We start from the raw sequence: 20782 nt of genomic DNA, 5'->3' as shown, positions 1-20782 counted from the left end.
TTGCATTCACCTCAGGTGCTGACGCTCTCGAAGGGTCTTTTGCTTCACTGTCACTGGAGTTGCTCTCCGTCTCCGAGTCTGAAGAGCTGTCTGAGTCACTGGTGCTCCCTGACTCTGGGCTGCTGGAATGTGCTGATGCCACGCTCTTGGGCTGGGATTGTAGGGCACTGCAAGGCCACCATGAGCTAAAGTTAGAAAGCACCACGAGTGAAGGTTACTTACTTATTCTATTGACATGGCAGGATTCAAAAATAAAACTGAAACCCCATGTTTTGGCACTGAGAAGAGAGGGGAGAAGGCCAAAGGAATACATTGCCATACTCAGAAGATAAAGCACTGGAATAAGAAAAACCTCTGAAAATCCAACCAAACAAATACCTCAAGCAGGACATCACTGCTGCAATATGAAGCTGCATTTAGCCAACCAAAGTTTAAAAAAATAACTGAAACTGTCAAGTCCTTTTCTGAAAGCCCCAACCCTCAAAAGAAAAATTTCCAATAAAGGCTAACAAGATAGAAACATATATCCCAGGATGGTTTATCTTTCTGTATTCTCCCCCTTTTCGCTTCTTTGTCTGTGTTACCTGGTCAGGGTGCCTTAACTGTTTCATTAATGGAAGCAGCAGCACTTTTTGCAACACCCTCCCCAACTCAAAAATGTTTTCCTCCAGCCCCGACAATGGGAGGGGATGGAACTGAAGGAGAGCCATGACTTTTATGCACAACTTCTTTTCACTTTGAAATGGGCTTATGAAATCAAAATGTTCATTTTTTAACTTCAATAAATGTTTCTGACATCAGTATCAATACATTTGCATGATTTGGAGGCAGGTTCCTCGCTGATCGAGACTGATATCATGAGAACACTCTATTTCAAAAGCTTGCGGGGATGAAGTTCATGAGAACTGGTGTGTCCTTCTGCAAGCCTGACTTTATAGACCCTCTGCTTGAAGATTACAGATATCAAGCCAAAAATGTATGTCAGTGCTCTCCTATAGGAAATATTACAGGCTTCTTCATCACCTTTCTTCCTCTAATGTCAGCACGTGGCTGTGCAGTCTACCTTGAATATTGCTTCTGACTAGCAATACATGGCAGGAACTGCTTACAATCAGCTGAAATAACCTCAGCGAGTCTACCTAACCTTCACCCACTTGGCTGTTTTGCGCTTCCTTCTGAACTAAAACTGGACTCACACCCACCCATCACTACAACAACTGAAAATCCCATCAGCTCCAGTGTGATCTGCATATACACTTGTGGAGGGAAAGAGCAGAAAAGAAGGGAACAGTTGGAGAAATATGATTCTGGTTCCTAGGCCAAACCCAGCACGCCTGGATTATTAATTTCTGATTGGAGCTTTCAGTAAAACCCCACATAACTAAAGCCAGTTTTCAACAGCAGCTTCAGGCAGTTAGATACAGGCTTTGGTTTCTAACAAGAAAAACCAGGAACCTTTACCCATCTACCCCGTATATAAAAAGTAGTTTTGTTTTTCTCCTTATTTGGTCTAGCTAGTAGTTTGGGAACAAACCTGTACCTTGGAGGAGCAAGTGAAGAAGGTGGCTTTTCAGCAACCTGTTTTGTTCACAAAAACAAAGAGGAGAGGGGGAGGAAAGGTTAACTTAAGGAACTCAAAACAATGCCACAAGTCGTGATGATTTAAAGGGATGTCTGTGTTCCTAGTGTATAGAACATCTAAAACTGACTTGGTCGTCACCACTCTCTTCGCTATCACTGAGCTGCAGGTCGTCCTGGAGCGTTCTGAAAGGCAACCAGAAGATAAATATCAGCCAAGGTAGACACAGTTTCAAGCAGCAGACACTGAAAAAGACACGGTTTGCGCTTGCCAAAATGAATCAACCTCCCACATCCTTTTTGAACGTTCAGCATACTCTATATACTAAACCCTGTTGTTACCTAAATGAGTGATAAAATGAGAACACACAACCTGGACATGTCACTGGGCTTTCCAATTGATCTCAGGATGTTTTGAAATGGTGGTCAGTGTCCCTGGCTGCCATCTACAGACAACAAAGTCCTGTGAGGGGACTGCTCCTCAGCAGATTACCTAACACACTCACAACACAGCCAACAAAGGTTACCTGGCACACTAACACAGCAGGGTGGGATGGAAGAAGTCTGGCCCTTGTAGAGCAAGAGACCAGCACCCCGTTAGCCCCCACGGGCTCCCCAAGGGGCAAAAAGCATTGTCTCTGCACCAGAAGCTGGGCATGCTCGTGCTCTCTGCTCTCAGGGGCAGTGAGTATTTCTTTTGTCACTGGGGCTTTTTTTTTTCTATCAAAGTCTCCTGTCACACACACATAAGTAAATGCCAAGGTCAAGCCTGTCTCCTATCTCTTCTCTACACAATGAACCTTGTGCTCCTGCACACCTAGTGGTAACTGTAACACTGAGCAGTTCAGGTACTCAAAGCAGTTTACAAGCAGGGAGGCACGAACCCTCTTTTACTATTGCTAGAGAAGAGAGGAGGCTGCCTCTACAAGCTTCCAAAAGCACAATTTACTCCTCTGCCTGCAAATGGTAACTACTGCTTGAAATTTCAATGCATTACCGAGGTCCTCAAAAGGCTGGAAGGGAAGGATTTGTGGGGAGGGACCCAAAGTTCTCCCAGATTGTCATCGCCCTCTTGGGCAATCATGCAGGTATCCCAAAAGCAGCTGGAAAACAGACAGGCAAAACTCTTGCTATTCAAAAGCATAGTGATTCACATCTTGAAACTGGCTGGAGACCAACTCCTCAACCCAGAGAATTACACAAGTGTCATTCCAAAAACAGGATAAAAAGTTTGGGAACAGAGACAGGGATTTTAATCAATCATGTCAAAACTCTTGCTTATTTCAACCTCCTTTGAAACTAAGGGCTCCCTGTGAGAAAAATTTTTTATGCCCAAATAAGCAAAACAAGGCTCCAAGCCCTCACAACAACACATCTAATAGCAAGAAAAACAAATAGGAAAGATCCCCAGTGAATCACATCACCTGGAAAAGGGGGGAGGTTTGTGTTCCTGATGCTTGTTAGGAAAACTACACAAACCTTCACACTCTTTCAAGACATCATGTCAAATTAGGAGTAAAATGAAAAAAGATTTACAGCTCTGTGGGTCACCTCTAATGAGCCTGAGCAATCTGAGGAGTAAAAACCTTGAATAAAAAAAGCGATTCCCTTATTTAAACACTATCCCCACTAAGTAGACAAGTTATTTTACACTCATACCAAAACAGTTGACACGCACAGACATACTTGCATTGAAATAGGACCATGTTTGCTGCTGAATCTGGCCATGGTCTCCCAATGAACAATGCCACAAGCCAGAAATGACTAATCTGCTCTTGCCCACAGAGCAGGACAACATGAAGAATCTCTAAAGGTCTCCTGTGCCTACCAGTACAGAGCCAGCCTCTCCTGAATGGATTATACCTCCTGCAGAGGTACTAACCCCACAGTCCCCGAGTACCTCTCGATGATTGAGAAGAGGCTCTCAGTGCACAAGACCTCTGTCTGATTATGCTCACAAAGACCTACATGCTTGCTTTGTTTGGCCATTTTGACTTTGCCAGTCCCCTGTGACTATCCTTCTCAATCTCCTAGCCTCCATTCCCTCATTTGCTTACACACCTTCTCGGTGGAAATCACCTCTTGCCTCTTCTTTTAGAGTAAACACTGAAGGGAAATGCTATGAGAAACCACCTTGCAAAACATGGCCACTGAATTTCCTACAGAAGGCAAATGGCACGCACTGTGCAGCCATCCTGCACACCACAACTCTACAGGTGGGCTAGAGCTGAAGGTCATGGCCAGTCCACTGAGATACAGAAAGGAAAAAAGAAGAATAGCAACAACAGAGCCACTCTCCACACTTCTGGGCAGTTTCACCAAATGTCTACTGGCATCTCAACTAATTAGGGTTTTTTCCAACCCATTAGGGAAAGTAGTCCACCAAAAGTGAAAATGAACAATCTACCAGGCATGCTAAAAAGTTCTGAAAGTGGTTTGGGTTTTTTGTTCTGTTTTGCTCTAAGAATTGTGGCCTACAGATGTATTTGCTTTAGAGGTAAGAGGATACTGCAAGGAAACACTACCTAGATCTTTTTAATCTGATTTAACTGTTTGTCGTAACAAGGACTGCCTTTTTTTTCCTGAGCTTGCTGGTAAATAAAATGCAACACCATAAAAGAACATTGCAACTACTGAAATTCTATTTGGATGAAGGAAGAACAGTAAAACTTTAAATGAGGCAAACTTCTGCCAGGAAAGACAAAGCCAGTTTCCCCCAAACAGGGTTTCAACAAATTGTTCAATAGCCTAGTTAAAAGACAATAAATCTCCTTTAATAATTTTAATGCTTTAATTAGCTCAGGAGTTAATAGATGCCAAGTTTTCATTTGCAGGACCTGTTCATTTTCAGCTTATATACACATCCTCAATCTCCCTGTAAAGCTACTTAAAAAGAGCTCTTTTAGCAAGCGAAGCAGCACTAAAATTAATATTGCTTGCCAAACTACCCCAGTGAAGGAACAGGCTGGCCCCTCTGCCAGCCGGGTTAAGGATGCATCACTGAGAATGAGCTTGGCATGTCCCCTTTTGAAAGAAAGGCTACTTCCATTCCAGCACAGCCAGGTGCTAACTTTGGTACTGTATTCAAGAATGAAAGCCATCTGGGAAACCCTTGCACGCTCTGTAAAGCTGAATGCTTAATTCGGGCACACAGATGCACTGGGATTTCAACTTCTAATTAAGCAGCACAATCGCAGTTTGTTTTCAGCCAGCTACATTTTGTAATGCAAGCTCCTCTAGGCAGCTGAATTTTCAGTCAGTCACGTGCACATTCAACTGCAGAGAAAGCAAGCCCTGTTGTGAAAACAAAAACGGAGGGGGGAGGGGGGAGGGGGGAGAGGGGAGAGGGGAGAGGGGAGAGGGGAGAGGGGAGAGGGGAGAGGGGAGAGGGGAGAGGGGAGAGGGGAGAGGGGAGAGGGGAGAGGGGAGAGGGGAGAGGGGAGAGGGGAGAGGGGAGAGGGGAGAGGGGAGAGGGGAGAGGGGAGAGGGGAGAGGGGAGAGGGGAGAGGGGAGAGGGGAGAGGGGAGAGGGGAGAGGGGAGAGGGGAGAGGGGAGAGGGGAGAGGGGAGAGGGGAGAGGGGAGAGGGGAGAGGGGAGAGGGGAGAGGGGAGAGGGGAGAGGGGAGAGGGGAGAGGGAAAAGAGAAAAGAGAAAAGAGAAAAGAGAAAAGAGAAAAGAGAAAAGAGAAAAGAGAAAAAAGAAAAGAGAAAAAAGAAAAGAGAAAAAAGAAAAGAGAAAAAAGAGAAAAAAGAAAAGAGAAAAAAGAAAAGAGAAAAAAGAAAAGAGAAAAAAGAAAAGAGAAAAAAGAAAAGAGAAAAAAGAAAAGAGAAAAAAGAAAAGAGAAAAAAGAAAAGAGAAAAAAGAAAAGAGAAAAAAGAAAAGAGAAAAAAGAAAAGAGAAAAAAGAAAAGAGAAAAAAGAAAAGAGAAAAAAGAAAAAAGAAAAGAAGAAAAAAATTTTAAAAAGAAAAAAAAAAATTAAAAAAAGAAGCAATGCATCAGGTCAAGGGAAGGATGTAGAGGAAGTCCTTGGGCAAATCTCACTTGATTCCATTTTAGACAGAAACCTAAGCCACCCTGTTCCTCCTGCTTCAACTGCCTTCACCGACTATGGGTACACATGTCTCTGGCAGATGGGACATGGCCCTCTGAAGTGCCCGCAAGGACGCCGAGCAGAGAGGGAATGTTGGCTAAGGACAGAGCTACATACTGTGCCAAATTTACAATTCTGGACCTTTGGGCTAAGAAAGGAGTACTTTCAGATTTTTGTCAACAGTAAGAGTCTCTTCTCTGCCACCTGGAAAACTGACTAAAGTGCTAGAGGGAATCCGACAAGCCGCTGAGAAGAGTTGAAATAAAGATGATGGCTGTAGGGGAGCTGAGGAGGAAGGCAGAGGCTGGAGCAGTTGAAACTAGTATTTTTAATAGTGCAATTAAAATTTCCAGAAATTGTTCAGGACGAGCAAGCTGGCATGGAAGAAGGAGAGTTAAAATAAAGAATGGATTAAGGGAGTAGAGTAGCTGCCTGTTCAGCAAGACACTAGCCCACACGCCCAGCCAGTGAGAGCTCCTCTGCATGATGCTGGAACAGTATGAAAAGGGTTGTTTTATAAGTCTTACAGAGCTTGAACACAAAATTCTACAGTCTCAACCAAGATGGAGATATATTCTTCCTCTTACTTCTAACTAGTCCAATTTTAGGGGTTTTTTTAAATTAAATTGTTGATGATAAGAATAAGGAAAACAAGTGGAGTATGCTTTGTAGTCTGTAGTTTGCAGCCTTCCATGAAACAACATATCATGGGGTAAGATGAGATCTTTTTATTTCAAATGAACCAACAGGCATTTAATGGTTTGGCAACTGCCTTGTACATGGCCTTCCAGACATGGAAAAACTTCTATTTGTTACTCAGGGCCCAGAACATACCAATGCTGCCATCTGGCCAGGTTAATACTGAAAGACTCATGTCAGTCCCCACAAAACTACTTTCAAGCAATTTCTGTCATTAACCTCATTAATAGATAATCACTTTCACCTACAAGGACAGTATCAAGTTACTGTATCCACCAATTTAAAATTTTCTATTGAACTGATTCATTTATTGTTTGGCACTCCTTCCTAGCCTTGTAAAATTTCTGTAACAATTGTACATCAACATCTTACACAGAGACTCAAATTCTAAGAGGCTTTCTTCTGAGAGAAAACACAACACAACAGGGAAAAGAAGAAATATATGAAGTAGAAATATATATACACACACTATTAAAAGAAGCTATAGAAATTTCTTCACCCCACTTTGCAATTAGACAACATTATCAGAATATAATTTGGGGTTTTTTTAGAAAGTCCACATGAAAAGTTCTTTTTTGTTTTAAAATAAAGACAACACTTTTCGAAAACTTTTCCTTGGGCAACTGCAGAAAGTTATACCATATGACTGCTTTAAAATCTCACCCCTAGTTTTCAGAGTTTCCATAGCTGTAGCTTCACTAGCTCTCACAGGCTTCAAAAAGATATGCAGAATAAATCAGATTCAGTTTGTAATTCCTTAGAATTTACATCAGTTGAATGCATTATTAGTAGTTTGAATAGCACTACGTGTGACAAGATGTTAAGTAGCCACAGATTAAAAGAGAAAAAAGCCCCTTCAATCTGGTACATTAATAGCTGGGGGTTTTTTTCTTCAGTTTTGTTTTGTTTTTAACACAGTTGACATAACCACAAAACATAACATTTCTGGTGGTGCAAATTCCCTGCATTGAAACATTCTGAGAAAAATCAGACTGCGAAAACCTTCATCTTCAGAATCATCAAGTAAACCGAATTTTAATTCATTCCTGGTTCTTTTAAGTAACTGCACGGTAGAGATGGGAACTGAGTCTGGTTACTTACGATGTTCTTGGTTGAGAACTAGGCAATGTTTTTGCAGGTGCATCATACTGTTCTGTAAATCAAAAATGAATCGGTTGGTTTTATTTCCCTTACTTATATAGTATTTTACCCTGTGGTCTCTGAACATCAGATTAGAAATTCACTTTCTTCCATTATGTAATTATTTGCTATTGAGATTATTCATCACTACAAATAGGGTTTCCTAATGAAATACTGTCTGTTCTCTGCTGAACTGCTGCCTTAATTTCTAAGTTAGGACTGTATACAATCTGTTAAAGCGTTTTCTAAATTCATCACTGCTCAACAAAGCACAGGAAATTGTGCTCCTTAACATAAGCCCTTGATGTTCTCCTCAACGTGTAACACACAACACAAAACTGTCTGTCCATACACACATAAGAGCGTGTTGCCTTTGGATTTCTACTTACTCTGATTCTGTGCTACAGATCCAACAGGCTGTGATTCCTAGAAAGGAAGGACAAAGTACAAATTCAGAATAAAATAAATCAACTCTCTCTCTTCAGAGCAGCATAGCAATAATTTGTTTTCCATGTGTTACTTACTGTAATAAATACTTTGAATAACTTGTCAAAGCATGACTCTGAAGTGTCCAATAGTCTAAACTGTCCTGATGTAGCTTAGCATGGACAGAAATGGTGCATGCTACTGCCACCAAAAAGGTGTTGCCAGCACAGTAGTGGTATGTGCATTTTTGAAGAAGTATTTCAAAAAAATTTGTAAGAGCTGCAAAATTCTTGTTTAACACAGCAAATATTTTTGTTAACAAGCATAGTTTGTGCTGCAACAGAGATGAGATGCTTAAAAAGTTTCTGAAAAGCAGCCACATTTGAAGCCCACGATTATAACAAATATGTAAGTCACTGAAACATTACTCATTCACACACACAACACCCCCCCCCTCGGCTCAAACATCTTACAACTGTAAAAATATAAAGCTTGCTTAAAAAAATAAAAAAAAAAAAGTGGAAAGATAATTAGGCTACCATATAGCCCAGTCAAAAATGATTACTCAGATGCACAATCTGATCCAATTCTCAGTAAAACAATGCATTGCAAGCAGCCATTAATACAACTCAAGATCCACCGTGCTTTAATTTATCTGACTTTGTCTAAAGATAACCTTTCCTAACAGCCTTTATCTGTGAAGGGGGATAAAATTAAGATGAAGCCACATGCAAGAGCCAAAAAGCTCTCTTCTAGTTTATCAAAAGCCCTGGCAAAACGAGCGTGTTTTACCTCTGTTGGGAAAGGAAATTTGGAAGGCTCTGCTGTACTAGGCGTATGAATACCTGTCAGGGGAGGTGGCCATGAGCGAGTCATTTCCTGGAAAGAGATTGAGAGAAGCGGCTTACAATATTTTTGCCGATACACACAGGTGAAGTTTCACGCTTAAGAGATTCATATGGATCTACCAAAGAAGTCCTTGTCGATCCAGGTGTAAACCCAAGAGAGAGTACTGCAGCAAGAAGCCCTCCTTTGAGTGCAGCAGCCAGACCACGGTGAGGACTTGTTCCTTCTCTGCAAGCATACTTCCACTGCCTGAGTAACGGCAATCTCAGTGAAGCTCGTAAAGAGTTAAGTACTTACTGTGTTTGCAGGATTAGGCCTCAGCCTTACAGCTATCACAGTTAAAAGGGAAAAGTAAATAAAACCCATACATGAGTAGTCCTGGGGTTTTGCAAAGCACAGGACTTTCCTGTTACAGAAGTTCTTATATCCCCTTACAGCAACAGCACTGCAAAAGGCTTTTCGTAACTCAAGGAGGTCAGCCAGAGAGCTCTGACTGCCAGCCGTTCCCTGTGCTGTTCTGCCCAGAACATCAGCTTCTGCTCTGACCAACCAAGATGTCTTTGACATACAGCTCTGGGACGTAGTTTCAAACCAAAGAAACAGACCGCCCTATGAGCTATGGCTTCAGGAATCCTTCTGCCCTGTTCCCCTGTCCTTACTCTCACCCATCATCACTACCAGGTACCAGCTTCTTGGGCTCAGCCATGGTCCAGATGAAAGCAGAGCATGAACCCCACAGCCACAGGACAGGGCTCAGCAGGCAAGATCAACTTCCAGCCTGCCTCCTCTGGCTCTACAGCTAGGCCTAGACGAGTGTGCTAAAGCCTTGGCTTGCACTGCAAAAAACACACACAAAAAGCCTAGCATAGGCAAGGATCTTTGTCCTGAACATACGCAAAAAGACTTTAAAGTGGGGTTAATATACACAGGTCCTTTGGGGAAGTTTGGGCTCAGAAATTCAGAACTACCTTTCCAGAACTGCACAAGACAGACTTTTCTTGGCTCCTGATCCCCAAGTTTTAAAACCTGAAGAGCAGACTATAGCTGCTTCAAGAAGAGAATTTGCATGGCCTGCCACCCTCACCCAGGAACAGTTATCTCAGGACTTTCCCCCTAGCCCAAGATGAGCTCTGTACTGAGTGTGCACCCACCATCCCCATCTGGAGGGGCTGTCATCACAACCATTCCCTGCCAACTTCCCAAAGAAAGCAGCAGGCAGAGTAACACAATACCGGCACTTGGCGCAGCTCAGAAAGTCGGGAATTATGTTCATGCCCAATGTGTCTCATGACAAGCATGCACCACACACAGTTTGCTCAGGGGCTTAAAAGAAACCAGTGAGGAATGTGTCAGTGCAAAGTACATTTTTGTACTTTTGGCAGCAAACAGACTGAAGTGTGAAAATCTCTACCACGTCATAATTTACAAGTGCCATTTTTTCATCAAGGCACAGGTATGGAAGTTCAGAAGTGGCCCTGGGTTCTGTATCTATTAGGAATAACAGGAAATGCAAAGATTTACAGGGAATGGAACCACATGGCTACCTTTGCCTCTAGAAGCAGGGATACAAGTGATCTATGGGGGCTTCTGTGCAAGAACTAGAAGCAGCCTACAACTAACCTGGCTAACTGTTTGCATTGTTACCACCCTCGCCTTCCTCTTTCTCCCCCCCACTTCTCAGTTCATTGCCCACTTCACTCACTAGCTGTGCAGTCTTTCAGTAGATGATACACTCCTCAATACACTGCACTACACCTCTTCTGTATTAGTACATGCTTCCCTGTGGCTGCTACAAAAATACTATTATGCATTACTAACAGGCAAGGAAACAGGGTATCACATGAAACACGGAATACTGCAACATAACCAACACATGAGAGCTAGTAAGCACCTGTGTACAACTACCTGTCAGCTAAACCGCTGCCCCAGTAACAGCTTCTTGAGAGTAACAAAGGCATCAAGATTTTTCAACCTGAAGCAACTGTGAGGGAAGTGAATCACAGAAAACACACACACACCTCCGTTAGGACTTCATCGTCTCAGAATAGTATTTGACATTAAGGAACTATCTTCTCAGTGTCAGCATGACCAGCTTGTAGAGCATTCTCACACCATGCACAGTGAATGGGTGACACGTATGCAGGCCCAACTACTGGGACCCTGTGCGCTGCTCACAGAGCCAGCTCTAACACAAGGTAACAGACAGTTTTGCATCAGAGCTGGCTCAGCTTTGCACAAATTGATTAGAATGACAGCGAAGGAGGAGCAGCCCATCAGCAGCGCCATGCGCAGGCAGGTGGGAAGGGTGCAGGTGCCTGCTCCTGTTCAGGGTCACGCTGTTGGGGCTGGCAGCATGGACACGAGGCAGCATGTCCACTGCCTTTGGGGGAAGAGTACTCAGTAATGGCAACTCCCTAACCTGATGAAGGAGCAGCTCTGTTTCGGATGGCATGTCAGTCGTGCTCTCTGACCTCATCAGACTATATTACACTTACATACTGATAGAAACACTGGTCTTACAACTCCAGCTGTATCCAAGGCTAACTTTTAAGTTCACCTCTCCATAGCATGCCCCAATAAACCCTTTCAGTGACTGGAACGTCTGCTGACAGAACAGAAGCAGAGTGGTATTTCTTCCCCACACACTACTTTAATGCATGCAAAATATAAGCAAACACAGAGCTCTATTGCTTAAGAGCACCTACCTTCAAAATTTCTTCAATGGAGTGGACATCACTGGGGAAGGTTTGCTGCAACAAAAAAAAGGGGAAGCACCATCAGTTTGTCTTGTTTTTAACCAACTGACACGAGACAAACAGATGCACTCATCAAATATTTGCTGACCAACAGTTCTATAAATTTCATGGAAGACCCTTAATAAGAAAATGCTTGTAAGAATTAAAAGCCCCATCAGAAGAGCAGTTAATAATGCACATCTACAAAGCCTGCTGTTTTCAAGTCTTTAGTAGAAGATATATTCTAAGAAGGATGAGAAAGAAGGGAAGGGAAACAGAGGTCATTAAACAATGGTGCTCCTTGAGTGGCAGGATTCCTCCTGTTTCATGACCAGCGTTATTCTATGCAGCCATGTGCACTCAGCAGAAAAAGAAGCTTGGAGAAGGCAAAGTAAAGGTGGTTTTAAGTGGAGGGATCAAGCACCAGGCCCTCAAATGCCAGCTCTCAAACTCAGGGGAACTTCAACTGCCACTAAAAAAATAGAAAAAGAAATACAATTGTAACCTGTGCAGTTCAGAATAAAACCTTGAATGTACCACCGGGTAGCAGCAACATGGTGACTTCTGGAAAAGCTTGCAGATGATCTGGATCAAGAGACTACCTCTGTACCTTCCCGACCCGCTTCACTGGAGCCTAGGCAGTGACCACCCCATGACCACCAGGCCCGGGCCAGGGCTGCCCCCAAGACAAGGGCGGTGAAGACTCTGAAGGGAGGCCAGCTCCCTGGCAGCACCCTGGCACCCCACCAACCGCACCCAAAGTGGCCTGAGAAACAGCCACAGCAGCACCTGCACCTGCCTTCAGCCAGGCCCACGAATCCAGGCACAATCAAGCTCTGAGGAAGAGTACAAAGCAAAAGCAATACTAATATTTGCCAGTTATGTAACAGCAGACATTGCAGCTTGGGCAAACATGTAAATCTGGTAGCAGTAAAACCCCACTTAGCGGCTCCTGGCAGGACACTCCCCTGCACACAACACCAAGCATCGGCAGCACAGGTACTGCTGGGTGAGGAAATAGCATAGCAAATGCCTCCTGTTCCCCAGGCGTGTGTGGATGAGGGTAACCACACAGCCAGGGCGAGTGGCAATGCCACCATGACAGAGCCCCCCCACCCAGGCCGTGGGTGGTGGGAGAGGATGCGGCAACAGTGCCCTCCATCTGGCACCACTGGCAGCAGGAGTGCCAGGGATGCTGCACAGCAGGACCTGGGCTGCTTCTGGCATGGGCAGCACCACCCCACTTCAGCACATCTGCTTCTCATCTACTAGCAAGGTACATGTTTTGAAAGTACCTGTCATTTACACATCCATTCCTAACTGGTATTATTAAAGGAAACTGAAATCAAAAACAACCAAAGAGCTGAGTAGTTGCAAGGAGCAAAGAGCATCCAAGAGCATCTTCTTGCCTATAAACAAGAGATTCAATGGAACCGTCCAGCTATTGGCATAATTGCTGAAAGGGAAAGGCCAGGAAGATGTTCCTTGTGTGAAAGGAAGAGGGCAGTGAGCTACAGTGCCTTCCCAGAACAAAGTAAACAGCAAAGCAAGCAAACACCTTAATAAAGTCGAAAAGCGTCATCCTTCGCAGTCTCACAGAAAGGTCTGTTTCCCATATGCTGCACTATTTACATTGAGAGGAATACAGGACATGAGGAATCTCTTTTCCCTGCAACCCCATTTGTCTGTGTCTATATAAAGTTCTCATCGAGGCAGTACTCATCTGACAAAGATACTACTTTTCTTTAGAAAATGATGCACGAATTAGCGGCTTCTGACCTTATTCACTCCAAGACAAAAGAAAACTGAGGCACAACCAGATGAATCACATGAATGAAAGCAAGGGGCTGGGATCTAGTCAGACTTGCAGAAGCACCCCACAGTAGGCAGGAGAAGGGAGAGGGAGAGCTAACAGCAATGAAATTCTACCACATGACAAGAGATCAGGAAGCTTTGTAACTCACAGTGCCAAAAAGGGATCCCTCTTTTTCCTCCCAGCAGGCTTAACCTGATAGCTCAACCACCTAATTTACTTCTTAATTTAATAAGTGGTGAACAGCAGACACAGAAACTTGCATCTTGCTCTACAAAAAAAAAGGAGCATTCAACTTCAGATTGGTTCAGAAAGCTCCTGAGATATCCCATGAGAACACCACAGTAAAAACCCTTCCCACAGATCAGATAAGGAATCAAGATCCCACCTGTACAGAGTACTTAAAAACTCCCTCTACAATGGATCAATTGCAACAAATCAAAATCAGTTTGTTTCTCCCATTCCAGACACTTAAGTTTTATGAGGAGATAACTGATGACAAAAGCGGAATTCGATTAACCTGAGAATCAGAGAGTATCTGCAACAGCCAGTTTGGACCTCACTTACCCTTGTCAAACAACTCATACCCCCTTCCTGAAGGTCTTTCAGATAAACCTGAAGAGGCTTCGAAATTGTTGCAGGTTGCCACACAATTAGTATTTATAGTGCCATTGTCAGGAGGATTTACTGTAACCCTGTTAGGGTACTAACATAATAACAGGGCACTGTTCAGTGACTGCTGTTCTTCATAGGTCCAGTGGCTTAGTAAAAACCACTTTCATCTTCATGGCACAAAATTTAAAGGAAAGCAAACACATGACACTGAACAAGTACTGCAGAAGTCTGCATCAGCAGCACAAGGACCTCCATTTGTCTGTCTTTTTAAGACACAACGTTTAAGTGCATGGTCCCAAGACATGTGAAGCTCTGGAGAAACAGAACATAAGGTATTGGGGATGCTCAGGATTGTTTTCATCTTTGGCTAGCAGTTTACTCCCAAGGCCACTAAGTTAGAACATGCTAGGAAGCCCATGCCCCTGCTGGAGACACTCCATGAAGAGCATAGGTTTTCAGGCATCTTTAATCTCTGCTCTGCTATCCTGCTGCACCCTAAGACTGAAAAACTGAATGACAAATTCACCAGCAGTAAAACAAGCAATGAGGAAACAAAACCACTGCCCACAAATGGACTTACAACACCCTTATCAAATACATGGTGAATCATTTGCTCTAGACAGTAAAATCACAGACTTCAGGACACAAACAGAAAAATTGTTTTCAGTGCCAGAACCACAACAAAACCAGCCAGAGCCATTTGACTGCACTGGGGAACCCAGGAGGACTCGGGTAGGATTGCGACTCTCATTTCTCCCGTAAGTCTGCAGCCAGTTGCCTGTGCCCCAAACCCACTGGCCGCGGTGAGGGCCGGCACACACCCTTTCACTCCATCCCAGCCACGGTATCCAAGGACTCCTCATTTTTACAAAACTATGCATCCAGTGCTTGAAGGAGATGGTTTTTTCTGCACACTGAGTAGTTTTTCTGCCGCCCCCTTTTTTTTTTTTCTCCTTCAAGTCACATCCTAGCCTGTAAACTACCATTAAACCACAATCACCACCCAGCAGCCACGGCTGTCCTTTGCCAGTTTTAAGAGAAAAATTCAGGAAAAAGGACAAACACAATGTTGCTTGAAGAAGAATTAAAAAGCCATAAAGCCAAAGAAATCACTGATGTGAGATCAGCTCCACTGAGGGCTGTGGGTGTGGAAGATCAAATATTACATGTTGCTGTCTATCCCACCTAGCAGTTTTACAACCTTTACAGGGAACACTGTAACGTCCTCCCCACAGAAAACGTGATTTAAGTCCTGTGTATATTTGCTGGCTGACACCAACATCTGCACAATCTCCAGCTTGGATCTCCTCACACCACATTCATACTTGCTGTCAGTTTGGGAATGGTGCAGATGTCTCCGAGTGCCACTCACAAAACATTTTGATGGCTGAGGTCAAGTGCAATCATGGGACATCCAGAACCATGGGGTCACTGGGTTTTTGTTTTGGTTTTGCTTTTTAAAGCCAACATTCCCATCCAAACTGATGCTGCACAACAACAACAGCAGCTACCCCCCTCTGCAATAATACTAATCTATGTTCCAAGAAGTCTGGTTTTGCTCAAGCAAAGGCCCAACTCCCAGCGATCCTGCAGACTCTAAAAAAAGTCTGTGGGGCAGCATACTTCTCCATTTACCAGCTCCCCCAGCAGAAGACTCCAGCAGAGACAGAGGTGCATGTCCAGCCCCAACAGGCACCCACATCTGATCTACAACTCCATCCCAGTTCCACAGACTCTGGAGAGGTTAAATAAATGGATGTAACTTGGAAAAACATCTTGTTCAGAAAGACAGAAAACTACTTTAAGAGAGCAGACAGAAGAAATTGCCCCCTTTGTAATCTGTCATGCTTATCCACAAAAATCCCAGGGAAGAGCTAGACACAGACTGTGTGACATGGTTCATGCCAGTGATATGTGACTAATAATTTAAGGGACAAATTTAAAATTATACTCATAATTTGTGATGGGAACAGAATCTGGACTGATACACTTCCGTAAGTGCAAGGCTAATTTAATAGATGACTTCCTTACTTGCAAGCTTAAAAAGCAAAAAGAAAGGTTTAAAAAGGTTATCAAGACAAAAATCAAGTATCTCTTTGATGAGTATTAACACACTTAATAGGCAAAACAGACATTTCACAATGTCAAAGGTAAGTTTGATTTTAAGGTTTTTTGAACAAAAGATTGGTAAACATAAACCCAAAGCCATTAAGTAAATTTCACTACAGAAAAATGCAAACTACCATTAATACGACTTTTAAGCCTCAGTTACTGAAGAACATGGAACATGCTATTAAAATGGTGAGACACTGCCACATTCTCTCCTTTTTATAACTTTTGCAGTACATACATTTTTCCAATTCACCAACCTGCACAACTGGCTGATGAAGGCCAAATAATATCTTGCAAAGACATACCATCTCAAGGTTAACAAAAGACAGTGCTACAAGGTGATATGCCTGAAGTATTATTAAGTACAGCTGAAGTTGTCTGAAGAGGACTTCACTCAAATGTTTTCATTCAACATAATAGCTCAGACTGGCACAACCACATCTACTCTCTCTTCTTGGTAGCTGCACAAAACCATCCACTTCCTTTTTCCTCACTACTAGTGACCTCACTCAAGAAGTATCTATGCAGACACCTGTGAAAGTTTAAATAAAATAAGAAGTAACATATATTTTCAGCATTTTTTTTGAGTGCTTAGTTCCATTTAGCATGTGCCGTAGGTAAAACACTTTGGAAACCGCTGATACATGCAAGTGCGCTGCCCAGACAACAATGTGGGGAAGGAGATGCTATTCAGAGCCATTTCAGACAGTGCTGCTATACTTGTTTTCCTTCCGGGAAAATGCAGTTGAGGAAGTTACTTCAAAGAGATTAATTGATTAATTCCTACAGATACCAGCAACTCCCTTTCTGCTCACTTACATGCACACAGCACAGCATAATAATGTATTCAGAAAGCCAATGTATGGTTACAGAACACAAAAATGTATATAAATACTTGGGTGATAAATTTTAATGCAGTTTCTTTACCAGAGCAATAAATACATTAATGCTTTCACTTTATTAGAGCATAAACAACTCAAAGGTTAGAGACTTGCAGGAATCACCATTATCTACATGATAACCTATTGGAGCTGACCAGATACAGAGTATTTTTGCTTTGCTCTACAGCATCATGCTTCCCCTGAAGAAGTTTGTCTCCTGTACCATAACGCATTCAATCACAGGAAAAGTAGCTTTCCTTACGCGAAAGGTGGCGAACAGAATTGGAATTAACAGTTAAAGCATCTATTAGAAATTTGGCTATGAAAGATTTTGTGTGATCCCCTCCCCATTTGTACTAGGATAGCACACAATCCGCTGATTTGACTATACGATGGGATTGTCCATTAAAAGTAAAAAAAAAACCAAACCAGGCACTGAAGGATTCAGTACTATGATCCTGAGCTGAAAAGGACTTAAGGATTAGGGCCAATATAATTTCAAGCACCTGCACAAACATAAGAAACCCTAGAAGTCATATGAGGAACTAGGCTGCCTTTATGCTACAGCAGGCTTGCAAAAATGCACAGGTGCACATACCCTCAAAAGAAGAGAGCGAGCTCTTAATTTAGAAAACAATTCGAAATCTGCACAGGCACTCAATTCAAGCTGCATAGCAACTGTGTGACAAAACTCTCAGATACCTCCAAGTCCTCTCTTCAAGTTCAATTCCAAAAAAACCCACGCGCTTTCATGAGCACAAAGTTTTGCTCATGCCCTGAGCCTTGCACAGCTCTGCGAGATGCTCTGAAGGGAGTTGAACAAGGAAATGCGGATAATGAGAATCACCTAAAACCAGACTAAACTGATTGAGGAACCGTCTGCTACACAAATGAGATGCCCCACTGGCCATGATAATATGTGGGTCAGACACCCAACCAGAAAGCAACACAAGAAAGGGCCAGCATCAACCCTCCTGGCCCTGCTCTCTTTTCCTGCTGACAGAGTTGCACCCACCAGACAGTCGGAGCAGGAGGGACCAGCAGCCTGCTCCTCTCTCAGCACAATGGCTAGAAGGGGAAGGGGAAAGTGAGAGAGACTTTGAAAGGATCCTTGGCAAAAGCCTGGTTTTCTCCTCTCTAGCACAATGCAGTCAACACTGGCCAAACTGGGAAGCTAAAAAGACTGGGCATCTTTTTAAAAATAAGGCTTTGCCACAGATACTACAAAGAACAAGCAGTGCTTTTTTGGTAATGTAAGACAGGGTTCAAGAGCTTCTAAAGTTGCTTCTTTTTTAAAAAGGTATTCCATTAAAAATTACAGCACACATTTTTATCCTATTCTGCCACATATGCTCAATGGAGCTGAAGGACCGTACGGCACTCTCGTGTGGAAGTGGGGGGTTGAAGCTTTCTCCCTGGTTTCTAAACAGCTTGCCTCGTCAGGAGGCTGTGGCAGAATAGTTTCGAGCAGGCTGTCAAAAAAATTGTCTCCAAGAGAGTTGGCCATGCATTATTTCAGAAGTCATTGAGTGGCACCACTGAGATGTATGGGCTCGAACAAGGCCAGCAGCAGTAACCACATATAGATTGCGCAAAGATGAGGACAGGAGGTCTGGAGGCAGATATTAACCGGAATGGATATGAGCTGCCTTTCAGGCAAGCATTAAGGTGTTGCAGACCTTTCTGTTCCTTCTCATCTCAGCAATTTCCACCCGACTGCTTATTTCTGCTTATTTGCATGCCTCTGCTGTCACAGACATTTAGAGCTGCCCCTCTGACATCCTGCACACAAAGAACCCCCTTGCTTCTCTGTCTCCTTCAGCTCAGGTGAAACTGGTGCCTGTACACAGCCAAGTGGCATAGGTGAATAACAGGTACAGCCTGTGCATTTCATATGCTTCCTGGTATCTCCTCCTAATCAAAATGGATTTGCCGTGTGTGTAGCTCAAGTTTGCCAGCTACTGCTCTTTGCCTGATTCCAGACTAAATTACTAGCACGAGAAAACCCAAGGGAGCAGTGCAGCAAGGGTGAGAAAAGCAAAGTATGAGCTCCACACCCTTCATTGTGTTGTCAGTTTTGTTTCCTAATGAGCTGCAACTATGAGCAGAGGCCACTTGTTCATGCTAAAAAAAGTTCTCATTTACAGCTCCTTCCCATTTAATACTATGAACATAAATATTTAGTCTTAAATTTATTTTTTCATGTCAACTGCACAGGCTTTTGCCACTTGAATGCAATGAATATCACGAAACTGCATATGCATGAAGGGTTAGTCTGAAAACAATACGCAGGGCAAAGTCAGACCAAAACCTCCCATCCTGTCCTCAATTTGCCCATAATGTGCTTAACCAGCTCAGAGCAGGGAGGAGATCTTACATATTAGATGGACACTTTTACTCACACCAAGTCACACTAGGGATAGCATACTAGCTTACTCCTCAAAGCAACCTTCCACCTGCATTTTTGTGTAGTTAAAAACCACCCTCTCCATACTATAGATAGATGTGAGATGTACACACACACACAGAGCTCGTTTCCAAATGACCCAGCCAACAAAAGCGAGAATACGTATTTTAACCAAACCTCTACTAATCTTGATTATGAATGCTGTAACATTCTGCTGTGCACTGAAAAAGGCTTCCAAAATTTGAAACTCGAATTACCTTGTTGATCAAACCAAACACTTAAACACAAATTTATGAAGGTTTTCACATGCTATCTTGAGGAACCCCAAACACCAAGCAGATTCTCTGCCAAGGATGTTTAAATTTCTATATCACAAAACAGATTAAAATACAGCTATGATACAAAGAGAGGTCCAATGATCTGAAACCTGGCTTACTCCATCCACCTTTTTTTAGAGGATATGGTGGCAAGGCTGCTTTCAGGGAAAGCAAAAGCAACAATTTGTACTTAGCTATTCAGGAGAGCATTTATCAGAACAAATACGAAGGACTGTATGAATACATTTGTGATTAAAGTAATTTCTAGTCAGGCAGCATCCTGTGAACAAACTTATCAGCATGGGTGGTCATTAAGCATGTTTTTGAAAAATGTTTATATTTTGCTGCAGACACAGTGCACTTGTTCAACAGATCTCTTTCTTTCACACACTGATTCCCAAACATGTCTGACACATGGGGAACCCTTTCTTAACATGGCAAACACAATGTTTTTCCCACTTAACCAGATAAAGGCTTATTTTGCTGATAGACAGGTTCTCTAATAATCCTTCAAACAATATCCACTCAACTCAACAAAATTCTCTTACCATGAATAACAATTGTTAAGATATGCTAAAAAAAAAAGTAGTGGCAGAGGGAGAACAGAAATGCAAACCAAAACTAATTAAATAGCAATGCCAACAACATCATGTCTGTGAGCTTGACATTTTGATTCATCTTGTATGATCTCAGACAGCACTAAATATGAACCTTACAGCAAACAGTATTTGTTTTAACAGAAATGCATCTCAGATAGCAGACACAAAAGGAAGTACTACGAAGTAACCCCACCTAAAACAGTAGCCAAGAGGCAAAATAATCAGCCCTGCAAGTCTTTTGGTCAGGCGAGCCACCAGCAGAGTCAACAAAAGCAGGACACACTCTGTTTTTGAGCTTTCTTCCTTGACTGGGAGCCAAGGAGGAGAAAGGAAGATGAAGCAAAAATACTTTTGGTGCAGAAACAGCTCTGAGGCGCAAGGGTGAGGTCTGACGACAGAGGGATGACAATGCAGCTCATAGTGGCTGCCAAGGACTGCATGGTCCCTCATCACAGACACTCCTGCCGCCCTGCCCTCCCCTTCACGCTGGCCTGAGCCTGCACTTGGACTTAACCTGGCAGACA

The 20782-nt window shown here is 43.0% G+C and overlaps 1 protein-coding gene across 9 annotated transcripts in view; it reads right to left on the bottom strand.

Moving 5' to 3' along the window:
- AFF1 (ALF transcription elongation factor 1) overlaps nt 1-20782 on the bottom strand; it is a 102349-nt gene that overhangs the window by 26690 nt on the left and 54877 nt on the right. For 5 of the 9 annotated variants that reach the window (XR_012633560.1, XM_074904956.1, XM_074904950.1 and 2 more), the window contains exons 4-10: nt 11485-11529; nt 8726-8812; nt 7897-7933; nt 7469-7520; nt 1710-1764; nt 1541-1578; nt 11-185 (exon numbers count right to left, since the gene is read on the bottom strand). Coding sequence is in view for 8 of the 9 variants with exons in the window: in XM_074904956.1 (XP_074761057.1) it covers nt 11-185; nt 1541-1578; nt 1710-1764; nt 7469-7520; nt 7897-7933; nt 8726-8812; nt 11485-11529 (489 nt within the window). In the remaining variant the exon portion in view is untranslated. The remainder of the gene's footprint in view (nt 1-10; nt 186-1540; nt 1579-1709; nt 1765-7468; nt 7521-7896; nt 7934-8725; nt 8813-11484; nt 11530-20782) is intronic. The other 4 variants (XM_074904952.1, XM_074904955.1, XM_074904958.1 and 1 more) reach the window with 3 other exon arrangements.

Source organism: Athene noctua, chromosome 4, assembly GCF_965140245.1.
Source record: "Athene noctua chromosome 4, bAthNoc1.hap1.1, whole genome shotgun sequence".
Classification (NCBI taxonomy): domain Eukaryota; kingdom Metazoa; phylum Chordata; class Aves; order Strigiformes; family Strigidae; genus Athene; species Athene noctua.
This window is presented reverse-complemented; position numbering and strand designations above follow the sequence as displayed.